The sequence below is a fragment of the Typopeltis vanoorti genome, chromosome 5 (assembly GCF_054136105.1).
Source record: "Typopeltis vanoorti isolate ZY-2024b chromosome 5, IOZ_Tvanoo_1.0, whole genome shotgun sequence".
NCBI lineage: Eukaryota > Metazoa > Arthropoda > Arachnida > Uropygi > Thelyphonidae > Typopeltis > Typopeltis vanoorti.
The window spans coordinates 163,253,744-163,267,674 of NC_143553.1; the positions used below are offsets into that span (position 1 = coordinate 163,253,744).

Genomic DNA, 13,931 nt, shown 5'->3' on the forward strand with positions numbered 1-13,931 from the left:
TTATTATGGGCAACTAAATATCATTATCATGTCCTTCTTTGAAATGTTTAGACAAATGGTATAGTAAATAAAATAAGAGAAGGATTATTATAAATGATCCTTCATTTTATAATAATCTAGTCTAGCCATAAATACTGTTACAACTTGAACAGTGCATAAACCTTTAATCTATCAGTAAATCATTTACAGCTTTTAATGCATCCAAACCACGTGCTTATAGTATAACTTGCTTATACTATAAGCAAGTATTCCCCACTGTATTTGGAATGTCCCCCTTTTGCGCATGCCCAAAGTCTGTGAGGGCCCCATATTGATAACAGCATGCACATCATTCACTGGAAATACTGCCACTTCTCACTCTAGATCTACCTTCACTGTGGCAATGCTGAAGTGTTGTTTCTTGCAGGCTACTCTTTCAAGCTCATGGTCAGGCACATTTGCCTCTAACCACTGTTGTGTGGTCCTCACCTTGAGTGCAGAAGCTGAGTCCTGTTGAAAAGTCCACTGCCTGCCATGAAACAAGATGTTGTTCAGGGATCATACCACAGGTTCCAGCACAGTGTACAGAGTGTATACCCTTTCTTGCAGAAACAATTTGGATACACCCTGATATGTCACCGTCCCCACCAAGCCATCACTGATGTGGGGTGATGACCTCTTTGAATCTGTGCTATGCATGTACTGTGTGACCATCCAGGGCATATACAAAATCATTTTGGCAGTTAAATGACTCTTCAGTGGTGAAAATCTTCTCATCTGTGAAGAGAATATATCTGTATCTGTTGTTCTCATAACAACAGAGAAGCACGTTTGATTTTATTACCCTCTGCTGCATAAATTGTGGTGTTAGGAAATGTCCAGTAGAATGATGATTAAGCTCTCATCCCCAAGTCATCAGTTAGTACATGTGACGTCATTCTCTGTGAAACGTTCATTTCATGCAACATCACTTCTGTGTTCTCACAGGATTAAGGCAGAAGCTTGCCTTCACAGCCCTCACAGCTGTTTCATCCTAATGCAGCATTGTCAACCTGTTCTTTGGTGGTCAGATATGTCTTCTGTATTATCATAATGGTTAATATTCCAATACACAAACATTCTACTGATCCCAAGTGTTTTTAGTTTGTTGAAAATAACAGGTGTCTGCATCCTAACCTAGTGAAGTGCTATTACAGCTACAAGGTTCTCATAATCTCCCACTGCATGTGAACTGTACAGCTAGACAACTCACTCTCTGTTGATAAACATGCAAATGTTGGCTATGTGCAGTGCCACTAACGAAACCAGACTCATGCAATTCTTGCAAAACTCAACATTTGGCAGTGATTGAAATTAATTTAAGTTTCTAAGGATGTCTGCCTTAGACAGTATTTAAGACAGAACACAAAAGTACTGGATTTGATTATATCACAGATGATATTGTGATTGTTGTGTCATCTGGTTGGCCATGGATATAGCATCTTCACTCACCAATCATCAAACAGAGAGATCAAATCATTTTGCATGGGTTTGGATGGTTGTTAAAGTCTGTAAGTGTTTGGAAAGCTTAATTACCCAACATAAGACCACCATTTTGCTTATTGAAGTAACTTGAAAAAAGTTTCATCTTTGGCTCTAATACAGGATTTCCAAATTATCTTATTCTTAGCCATGGTATTAATGTATTCTAGATTTACAACTTATAATGGGTGAGATAAATGGGGAGAAACTCTTCCTTTAGTTGGTGAACCCGATTAGATTGCAGGAGTTGGATTCTCAGTTGTGGGGAGTTAGTACGAGTTTGTTAAGAGAGCAGCTATGTTTTAAGTTATTATTATAACTTAATTACTGACTGGCCTGGTTTGCTGAGTGGCTAGCATATCCGCTCTCCAGCCAAACGGCTCTGGATTCGAATACCACTGTAGGCATGGATGTTTGTGATTGTCCTTGAAAATACTAGTGGTGGTGATGGGCGGTAGATGGCATTGGTAAAATTGTGGTTTGTTGTAGTTGGTGGAGAGAGAGAGTAGTAGAGTAGGTACTCTCCCTTGACAAGTCTTTGGACTCCCTGGAGGTGTCATGTAATAATAATAATATTATTATTATCACAAAAGACCTCCAGAGAGTTGAGGCCATTGAGGAAAGGAATACCACATATCATTTACACTATGTCATACCTTTCATGAATTCATTCACACTGTCTGCACTCACATCCTCCAAAGTCGAGCCATTTCAGTCAGGCAGTGCTCCATAAAATGAAAAATTTCATCTACTTATATCCTGTATGATCTTCAGAAATTTGTAGGTCTGTATCATGACCTCTCTTTTGCCTGTTTGCTAGCATCTGAAGTTCACAAATTCTCAATTTCTCCTCATAATCTATGTTCTACAGTCTCGTATCAGATATAACAGTGATGAGCAACTCACGGGTCACATGCAACACTCCAACTACTAACCTGCGACCCACTGAAACATTGCACCTCATTTAGCTGAAATGTAAAAATGTTTGCAAAAGGCACAATATGTTATCAGTATGAGGTACACATTAAGAGGTTCATGTGAAAAATATTTGCTTGCGACGGTAGTTCCCATGATTGCACCATTCGCCTTTGCATTTTCATTTGCACATGAGCAGTCGTACTTTAACGACATATGAAAGTAGTTGCATTATTCTTGAATAAACTTATTGATACAAGTTCTTTCAAAACCTAAGGCAAATTATAAATTTATTACGTTAATATAATTTTTTCTTTTAAAAAATTGTGGCTTTACGAATTTTTTTCTTTTTTTTTACAAACAGAACTCTGTGTTTAATCAATGACTTCTAAATCTAGAAAACGCAAAGTTGTCAGTTTAATGAAAGATGGACATGTGACTATTTTTTTAATTGCATAAAAGATAATGCTGTTTGCTTGATGTTGTGAAAAGATATCTGTTCTCAAGGAATATAACATCAATAAGCATTATAAAACTAAATATTCTTCAAAATTTGACAATTTACAAAGACAGTTGCGCAATGACAAAGTGAATCAACTGCAAAAAACGGCAAAATGAATTTAGAGCTACTTCATTAACTGCAGATACTGCAGTTCATACAAGCTACATTGTTATTCAAATTTTGGCAAAAAGAATGAAATCAATCTCTGATGGAGAAATAGTAAATGATTGCTTACTAGTGGTAAAAAAAGATATAATTTCGAAAATCAGCTTGTCGAGATTTACGTTCACAAGAAGGATTGACAATCCTTTGTAAAATATTGAGGAAATTTTGCAGAGACATATTTCTAAGTTTGAATGGATTTCTTTAGCTTGGGATGAAAGTTGTGATATTAATGATACAGCACAACTTGCTGTCTTTGTGAGAGGAACAGATTCTAGTTTTAACATCACTGAAGAATTTGCATGCTTAGTTCCATTGAAAGGACATACTATTGGAAAAGATATATACAGGAAACTGAAAACTGTTCTTAATCAATTAAATATCCCAATACAAAAGGTCATTGTTATAACAACAGATGGAGCTCAAGCCATGTCTAGTATGAATGTTGGTCTGTCAGAATTATTATTCAGAGACATTAAAAGATTAACAGGATGTGAAATAATTATTTCTCACTGCATTTTGCACCAAGAAAATTTGAGTGCAAAAGTTTTGAAAATGTCCAATGTTGTTCCACCGATAATTAAAATTGTAAATTTTATTAGATCTTGAGGACTGAATCATCGAGAATTTAAGGAATTTTTGAGAGATATAAAAGCAAACATGGCGATATCCTTTTTAACACCGAGGATCGATGGTCGAGTCGTGGCACAATGCTTAAGCAAGTGTACAATTTGAAGAGTTATTCAGAATTTAATGACAAGGATATGCGACTTTTCATTTTGCATTGACATTACTCAACATTTGAATGAATTAAATGTAAATCTTCAAGGACAGAACAAACTTATTAATGAAATGTTCGATAAAATAAAAACCTTTGAAAATAGTTTGAAAACTAAAAATTTGGAATCGGCAACTGGAATCTAATAATATGGCTAATTTTCCAATTTTGAGAAAAGAAAATCCACCTGAAACAAAAAAATATGTAGACGAAACAGAGACTACAAGAAGAATTTTCATGGTTAAAAAACTTACACAAACATGAAACTAATTTTGATATATTCTCATCACCCTTTAATTTGAAATTGAAAGGGTTACCGAGGAATTTCAAATGGAAATAATTGATTTGCAAAGCAACACTGAACTAAGAAATAATTTTCAAACTTCCAACTGATAAATATTAGTCTTATTGACTTTTATAAGAGTTACTTTCCAACTGATAAATTTCCATTGCTTGCTACCCATTCCAGGCAAATAATGAGTTCATATGATAGTACTTATCTGTGTGAACAACTCTTTTTGAAAATTGTAAAAAATGATCGTCGAAATTGCCTTGATGATGAATGACTAAAAAATTGTATTAGAGTTGCAATTTCAAACATACCTCCCAATATTGAAAAGCTTGTTGATGAGAAACAGAGTCAAATATCTCATTAATTACATTTCAGCAGCTATTTGATTTCTTTTGATTAAAAAAATTATGTATGTGTACCTGTGTATATATCGAAAGTATTACTAATAAAAAGTAAATCAAATTAAAAAAAACTTTTCATTGCAAATCTATGTCGAAAATAACAAATTCCACAACATAAATTAAAACTTTTTGATTAATATATTAAAATATTTAATATTGCATTCGTTGCTGCCAATATGGAATATTAGGTTTTCAATTGTGGCCCACTGAAGAATAGGTGCTCATCACTGATCTGTAGTACTCACTTTTGTACACTTTTTCCACTGTATTTGCATCACCTGAGAAACCAGAAGACCGGATCTGTGCACAATAATCCAGATCATATGAAAGAATAAGGAAGTTTATGTCTCTTTATAAGGCAAAATTACTTCTTCATTCTTTCATGTCAGTGTTCATTTCAGCATTACAATTATCTTCTGAGTTGTATTCACAATCTTTGTTATGTTGCTCCCTGAACTTCAACTGCCCATCCACTGAAACTTTAAGATTCCTAGCCTAGTCATTATTAGGTTTAATGGAGTGAATATAGCATAGAAAAAGAAGTAAAGACAAGCTCAATGGATCCTGTATTTTGTCTTAGTCACAGAGACATCATCAGGAATACAATTTTAAGATTTTATCCCTTGTAAGGGGTCTTTGACTGAGATGAAATATAGGACCCATTAGACTTGTGTTTAATTGATTCATTCTCTGTGCTGTATTCATTCCATTAAATCTAATAATGAGTTTAAACCAACAATAAGTCTAAATACTCATAGCCTGGTTAGTTTCTTCTAGTAAAAATCCTGCAAATATAATATGCTATTCGATATCGCATTACATCAATGTGCATAACTTTACATTTACTAACATTGAACTGATAGCCATTTTCATGTGCCCACAGTTCCAGCTTATTCAAATCATTCTGCAAGTGCTGCATTTCTGATTACTCTGCCTATCTTTGTGTCTCCTGTCAAATCCTTCCCAGTATCATTTATGTAAGGAATGAATAAAAGACCAAGAAGTGATCCCTGGGATACACCATTAGTGACCTTAAATTTTTCAGGCACCTCCATCCCAGATACACCACTTGTTGATATCTTTCATCTGTCATCCTCTTATCAAAACTAGTAGTTTATAATCCAATCCCATATCCTCCAACTTATGTAACAACCTTCCATGCTGATTCCTGTCGATAGCTTTTTTAGCAAAGCTCAAGAGTATTGTGATGTATCCATTATCCTTGTCTAACTCAACTGCCCTATTGTTATAAAATGTGGGCAAGTTTCTCAGACATGACTTTCTCTTAGTAAACCCATACTGCTCATTGCAAATTATAGATTCTCTATAAACCCATTTCTGTAGGCAATCTCTTACCAATTTTTCTTCACCACCACTCCAGAGATACTGACAGGTCAATCAGTCATTGCACCATCCTTATGCAATTGGATTATCATATATTCTTTCCACTCCTGTGTAATCTTTGCTGTGCTGAGACTCAGATTATACAGCTAGGTCAAAGGAACAGCTGAGCATTAGTGATGATATTCCATCAGTCCCTGTTGCCAAGTTCATATTCATCATCCAGTGTAGAAGTAGTCTTGAGCTCTATATTGCATGCATCAGGTTGATAGCTTTTAATAAAATGGTTCGTTAGTTGAACAATCTCTTCTGCATCTGCCACCTGCATATGATCTGCATTGACGAGAGGTATTCTTTCACATTCATTCTTTCTTTTATTATTATTATTATTATCAGAACTTTAGGGAGATAAGAACTCATTGAGGGAGGCTATACTTCACCCACACCAGCTGGCATACCTTTCTTACACTCATTCATGCTAGATGCATTCAATACTTCAACAGGCAAACTGTTTCACTCACTTACTTTTTTGTGAGCTGTCACCCCTTTCTTAACTTAACTTTCACGGATGACCCCTTTCTTAACTTCCACAGATGACTTCTTGTTCTTTTCTACCCTCCATGCAGTGGTGTATGTAGGATTTTATGCCCTTGGCAAATTCATAACTAAAGTGCCCTTTATATTATGACAATGTTGGAGGTTTTTTCCACTTGGTTAGACTATAATAAATTTAGTTTAATCCTTTATCCAAGTGTAAGCAAACAAAGTTTGCACCTGAAGTATCTTCAGGACTGAGGCAACTCGTGGTAAAGGCAGGACAAGCTCTCATCACTCTGTGTCTTAGTATCTCCCATAATGCAAAGCACATCTCCTTGTGGACATGTATAATGCTATGCATTAAGGGAAGGGCCACTACCCAGACTGGTTTCAACCTTTATTGAGGTCTCATCAGTGGGAGCCAGACCCAGAAATGGTGATACTAAGGCAGAAGCAATGGAGAGGTCATATTTACCTATACGAGTTGCCAAAAGGTGTACCACCTTATTATTAATTTCCTCTGGATTTAGAGAAAGATGTTGGAAGTTTTTTTATTTCACTTCGTTAGACTATAATAAATTTAGTTTAATCCTTTATCCAAGTGTAAGCAAACAAAGTTTGCACCTGAAGTATCTTCAGGACTGAGACAACTCATGGTGAAGGTGGGGTAAGCTCTCATCACCCCTTGTCTTAGTATCTCCCATAATGCAAAGCACATCTCCTTGCAGACATGTATAATACTATGCATTAAGGGAAGGGCCACTACCCAGACGGGTTTCGAAATTTAAAGGTCTCTCATCACAAGGAGTGATGAGAGAGACCTTTATTGAGGTCTCTCATCACTCCTTGTCTTAGTATCTCCCCATGATGCAAAATACATCTCCTTGCGGACATGTATAATGCTATGCATTAAGGGAAGGGCCACTACCCAGATATCTGTAGGGATTTATTTAGAGAAAATAAAAAATACATGTTGGCAACACTTGCGCTTTTCAGACACCCCGTCTGTTCTGCTATAGCATTAGTTTTTGTTTTGCTTGTATGCTAACCGGTGGTTTTGTTATTCAATGCCAATGGTTTAAATTTCATATTTTTTAAAGCTTTAAGTCTATCCTTGCAATGTCAAAGAGACGAAACTGCAGTTTTAATTACAATCTCTAGAAAGAATTCAAATTTCTTAAACTGGACAAGCTATGTAGTGATGGAAAAAAAGTAGTATGCCAACATTGTAATGTCCATTTTTCTGTTGCTCATGGAAGCAACAGAAAAATGGACATTACATCAGCCAATATCTACGTAGCCAGAAACATACGGATGATGAAAAGACTCAGGCCTCAGTTAAAAACATCAACTCGTTTATTTATGCTGATAGTAAAAAAAAACGATAAAATTGCAGCAAGTGAAGCTCATGTTGCTTATCATACTGTGCATCATGGTCAAAGTTTTTGTGCAAATGACTGCTTGTCATTTGTACAAAACTTGTTGTTTTGATTTACTTGCCTGAAAAAAATTTATGAACAAAAATTTTCTTCAGCACATGCCAAATCAGAAGCAATAATTACCAACATTTTATTGCTATACATATTGGACAAAGTAATAGAGGATTTGAATAAAAGATATCAAACTTTATCCAATTGTTGTGTGGTACTTTTTTCCAAATTGTGGTGTTCAAGACAAAATTATAGACTTTATTTCCTTACTTGGTGAAACATCTGACCTATAGGTGCTATGTTGAAGGAAGTAAATGACAAATTTGATTTACAAAACAAAATTGCTGCTTTGTGTGCTGATAACATGAACACCAATTTTGGTGATTGCAAAAGACTTGGCAAAAACTTGAAGCTGAACTGAACTGAACTGAAGAGGCAAATTATCGGTATTGGTTGTGGGGTACATATTATACACAATTAAATCCAATGTGCTATTGACTGGTTATCAATTGATATTGAATGTTTTGCAGTGAAAGTATACAAATACTTCAAATATATACACACTCAGAGTTGAAAAACTGAAAAACTTTTGTGACTTTGCTGGAAACAATTACTCTAAATTGTTAGAGCATGGAAATACAAGATTTTTGTCATTGGGGTCCATCTTTGATCAGCTTCGTTCTTATTTTCTTTCTCAAGAAAAATGCTCTGTTATGTTGCAAAAATTGTGTGTAGATTCCTGTGGTTGTCATTTGCAAGAGATCAAGTGTCTATGTTCCAAACATACATTAGCTTAATTGAAAAATATAATATTTCAGCTACAGAAGTAGCCATGAACATTGGAAATCTTGTAAACAATTTAGCAAAAAGTCCAGAAAAAGTGAAGTGATTATAACTACTGATGTCAAAAAACAACTGAAAATGTTAGTAGATTCAGGAGAAAATAATGAGACTATGTAGTTGAGAATTTCTATAGAATATTGAAATATTCTATAGAAATTGAAATACAATTTCATTAGAATATGCCATCAAGTGGAAGTGCAGTTTAGGAAACACTGAGAAGTTCAAATGGGTACTACCTTAGTAGCACTGTCCTGTATTTCTTTCCATTCAGATGTCTTCCTTAGAAGACACCTGAATGGAAAGAGATACAGGACAGCCTGAATGAGGAACTCATCACACGCACAGAAACAGTAAAAAAACTCACGTATTCGATCAGTGGATCCTCATAAAATTTATAATTGTGAGGATGGGTACAGACTTTTTCTGAAATGAGTGAAAATGCCTATACTTTCAAGACTTTTGTAATATTGTAGAGTTTATTCTTTGTCTTCCAGGAAGTGCAGCACCAGTTGAGAGAATATTTTCTGTTATGAACAGTATGTGGTCAAAGGAGAAATCTAGATTAAGTGTTGAGACAATTAAGACAAAATTGTTTCATGGAGTGTGAGAAGTTTTATGATAAGGTGTTGAAAGACTGAAATGTGGAAATTTGCTGTGTAAGATCACTTCATTGGAGAAATATTCATGGTATGATCATGGTGAAATACAGTATGAGTTCTGTCTGTGTGGGTCAGTGGATGTGGCATTTGCGCACCATAGTGCTTGACTGCACGAAGAAAGACTTGGTTTCAAATCTAGTCAGCGACTAGAGGAAATTTTTCTAAGCCTTTTTTTGACTGGTTCCCGAGTTACTTGATCTCTGGCATAGGCGAGCAGGTTTTTTTCCCTGGAAACTTTTTTTTTTTTTTTTGTCCCATAAACTCAAGAAAATCGACCGTAGAACCCACAGTATTTTCTGATATTAAATATATTGTATTCGCGACCACGAGCCGCCTCTTCACTGTGTGCCATATAATTAGTGATAGTCTTGGGCCAGCTATTTCTGATTGGCTAGCAGTGGAGGTTGAACTGCCCACTCGGTCTCCAAAAGCTAGATAGGGCTAAAACAGCCTCGCCTATTCCCTATATGGGAATAAAAAGGCGTTAGCTGATTATTATTATTTTATTCTGTCACTAAAGAATAATGGTAAGCTCAATATGTTCATGTAATAAAACTTTTTATATTCTTACTTTTTCATGAATACAGAATATTACATAACCCTTGTCCCACTTTTGTCATCCCATTGTCCTATTTTTGTCTCAAGGAAATATGGTTGGCCTGTCCTCAAAACCACTGGCACTATTTTCCTCTTGCATCTCTACTTTGTATGAACATAACTCTTTCTCTATCATCAATAGCACTTCCCCCTTCCTCCCTTTTTACCCTTTCTATCCTCACGAAACACATCATACCCTTCCATCTCTATTCCTGTCAGGATGTTGTCTTCATCCAACCTTGTTTCACTTATTCCAATAATTTTTGGGTGAACAGACTCAATTAATGCAACCATTTCATTTGCCTTGTTTCTTACACTTCTAGCATTTGTATACAAACACAGCAGCTTATTCCTGGATCTATAGCTAGTTCCCCCGATACCACTTATTTGATGTGACTTCTCCATGCTTAACTTGAGCCATTTCTTTTTCTCCTTATTCATCTTAGAACTTTCATGAAATCCAACTGTTTTCCCTTGATCGCAAGTCATCTCCTTCCCTTTTTGTCTGCACATACATTCATATCCTCTTGGAGCATCCACCTTTCTCACGCTGTGTTCCCCTGTCCATCCTGAGCCTCCCCATTTCCCTGTCCATCTTGCACACCCATTCTCTCATTCTCTATACTCATGCTGCTCACTTCTTCATTCATAAACACCTCTTCCGTCTTTCCTGTCTTACTCTCCTGCTCTTCCACATCGCTTCCCACTTGATCTGATTCATTCTCTGTACTCACTTCTCTACCTTCCAGCAGCAGTCTCTCCAAGCGACCCACTCCAAAACCACTCAAATGCAGTCCATCACTCTTATACAGTTTACTTCTTCCTTCAAACTCATTCCACACATTAACAAACTGCACTCCTTTCTCCTCACACATTTCCGCTAACATATTCATAATACTTGCTTTCCGCCTCATCTCATCACTGTCATACCTGGGCAACATGCTTACTGCCTTTCCTATCACACTGTTCTCTTTTTTCCATCTAAGCAACCTCCTGATATCTAATCTGATGGGTTCTTTGTTCGCAGTTTAGTCATTTTAGTCGTTTTGTACCTATTGCAACCCAACACTTTTGCTCACTTTCTTCTCATATCCAATGTCTCAATCACTTTACTCATTCTACAAAAATGCAGGTGAAAAATATAATGAAAGACGCCTGAAATTCTCTAATATGGTTTAGAATTCTGGAAAACATCAAACTCTTTGAATCAAGTGCTAGAAAACTATTAAAAGAACAAAATGAATTCAAAAAAGGTCAGTCTTGCATAAACTCAATTTTTACTCTAAAATTATTAATTGAAAAGAGAAAAGAATTTCAAAAAGAAACTTTCTTGGCCTTTGTTGATTATGAAAAACCTTTGATAAGATTAATAATATTAGGTAAAATTATTTAAAATATTAACTGATTTAACAATACCAAACTAGCTCTTACACTGATACTGGAAATAAAATAACAGCCAAATTACAATAAATACCAGAAAGGGAAGACATATCAAGAGTATGAAAATATAAAATACACTGAAAAAGTATTCAATAAAAAATTTCATTATCCTCTCCATTGGTAACATTTTTTCTTTGTTTCCTGTTATGTTTTATGAAGAAACTATCAAACACAGAATAAATGTAGGGTAGTCTACTATGTCCAAACTTTCAAATATATGGCAAAATACACATATCTCTTTCCAAAAAACTTAAAATCAAAGTACATATCGCTTTGTTCCCCCCCCCCCCCATACACACACAGTTCTTTATGGTGCAGAAACTTGGATAATCAAGCAGAAGGAAGATTAACAGCAAGAATTAAAGAAAATTAGTTACACTGGTATGGGCGTGTACCAACAATGCCTACTAGAAAGAAAGAAGGAAGGGTACTGCTAGGAAGACCTAGGAGGAAATGGATAAAACACATCAGGAGTATAAGGTCTGAACGCTTATAGAAATTAAAATAGCTTGGCTGCCAATAAATTGGACTGGAAAGCTATTATTAATGGTAGCCTCAATCTACCTTAGGTAGATGGGAGGATGATGAACAAACAATATTTATTTTTTGTTTATCTGTGGATCAGAACTATTTAGTGCTTTCATAGTGTAATTAAAAGAACACATATACCCTTCATTTGGAAAAGATCTAAGTTCAATTGTCATCATGATGGCAGGGGGATCTTTATATCAGCTTTTTCAGTTGAATGTGAGTTAGCCAGTCTCATATATAGTAGGCTTTTGTTGTGATTTTAGTCCCAATAAAGAGGCAAATCAGTCAACAGTTAACAAACAGAAATACTCTGGAGTGGATGGGTGGGTGTTTAGTGCATAGTGGCCTTCTATAATGGGTCCTCAGATTTCATCTAGGTGTTAAGTAATAATAGTAATAATTTATCAGTATAGATATTCAGATGTGTTTAGATGATTTTATGTATTTGTTTGCTTATCTACTATGATTCGGTTTTTTTTCTTTATTTTTCTAATTGCAGCTCCAGGTGGGCCTCCTTTATCAGTTGAAGTCCATCCAGCTGGTTCTCAGTCTCTTAAGGTTATGTGGAAGGTAACCAGCTTTATTGTTTTTTTTGAAGTAGCTTTTGGATTGCTGTCAGTCAGATATAATAATTAGTTATTATTATAGTTAACACATCTGGCACTGTGCAGTTGTGATTGCATTTTAAATGTGTGGTTGTATACTTTAGACATCTTAATGTTGAGAGGGATGATCCTGATTTAAACAATTCCCTTTTGTATTACAACAAGATAACAAATATATTGGAACATGGGAGATGTGTGTACTGTAGTATATTTTGATTTTGCAAAGACTTTTACTAGATTGTTTCATGACAAGTTGAATTTTAAATTGGAACAGATGGAGAGTAAATAGGAAATTAGTTACTTAATAGGTATTAGCAAGTTATGTATGGCAGAGCAGTATCCTAGAAGAGGCATGTCAGTAGTCACAATGCACAGGGAACTCTTTTAGGTCTGTTATTATTTAACTTACATGTTAATAATATTAGGAAAACTTTAAGTACAGGAGGATTTGAATGGACTGGCTGTATTGACTCACCAGCTCAGAGTTTAATGCTGCAAAGTGCAAATTTTTGAAATTTGGGAGGTAAGGATAGGATGCAATCCATAAAGTTGGTGGATATTATCTTGAAGGAAGGATATAAAAGATAATAAGAGACATGGAGGTGATGTTGTTATATATGAACCAGAAATTTAGGAACCACATTTTAGAATTATTTAAGGGGGTGATGGAGTATGGCATATAAAAGTAAAGAGGTTATTGTTCCACTATACAAGTCTTTGATCAGCTATCTGCACAAAAAAGGGTCTGGAAATGAATAGAAAAAAAAAGAGGGTTAAATGAAACTTGCCAGGAAATTATATTCTTATTTAATTCTTTTTTTCAAGTATAAGCAAACATAGTTTGCATGTGAAGTATCTTTACAACTAGGCTAAATGCTGCTTGTATATACAGGCTAATGACTTACATCAGTTGCCCTAGTATCCCATAATGCAAAACACACTTCCTTTCAAAGGTGTACGTATACACTGCTATGCATTATGGAAAGGGTCACTATCCAGACCAGTTTCAATTTGTATTGAGGTCCTGTTAAAGTTGAGGGATACCTTTCCAAAAACTCTGAGTTTTCAAGTAAATCTCACTGAGTGATCCAAAAAAAGACGATCACTAATCAACTTGTTACTTCAATGCAGGAAACTAATGGTTCCAGCCAGTAACAGACAAAAACTACCACCAAGGCATAACCACTCTACTTCCTTGGAAGCTTTGTTTAAGTGAGAGGACTTCAAAAAAACTAGATGATCCTTCAGATCACTCTAACCCCAATGAGTGACCCAAAGGATCATTTTAACTCATTAACTCTTGATCACTCAAAGATACTCAGCAGTGGGGCAAACCCTGTCATGAGCAGAACTACTCATCTCCCAGGGAAAAGCATTCACCAAAGGTTCCTGTTAAAA

General features: G+C 35.4%; 1 protein-coding gene across 1 annotated transcript in view; it reads left to right on the forward strand.

The window, feature by feature from the left end:
* Nucleotides 1-13,931, forward strand: part of LOC150107016 (cell adhesion molecule Dscam1-like) — a 754,963-nt gene that overhangs the window by 433,315 nt on the left and 307,717 nt on the right. Inside the window, exon 19 of the mRNA XM_090393540.1 lies at nucleotides 12,428-12,498. Within this exon, the coding sequence (XP_090249666.1) occupies nucleotides 12,428-12,498 (71 nt within the window). The remainder of the gene's footprint in view (nucleotides 1-12,427; nucleotides 12,499-13,931) is intronic.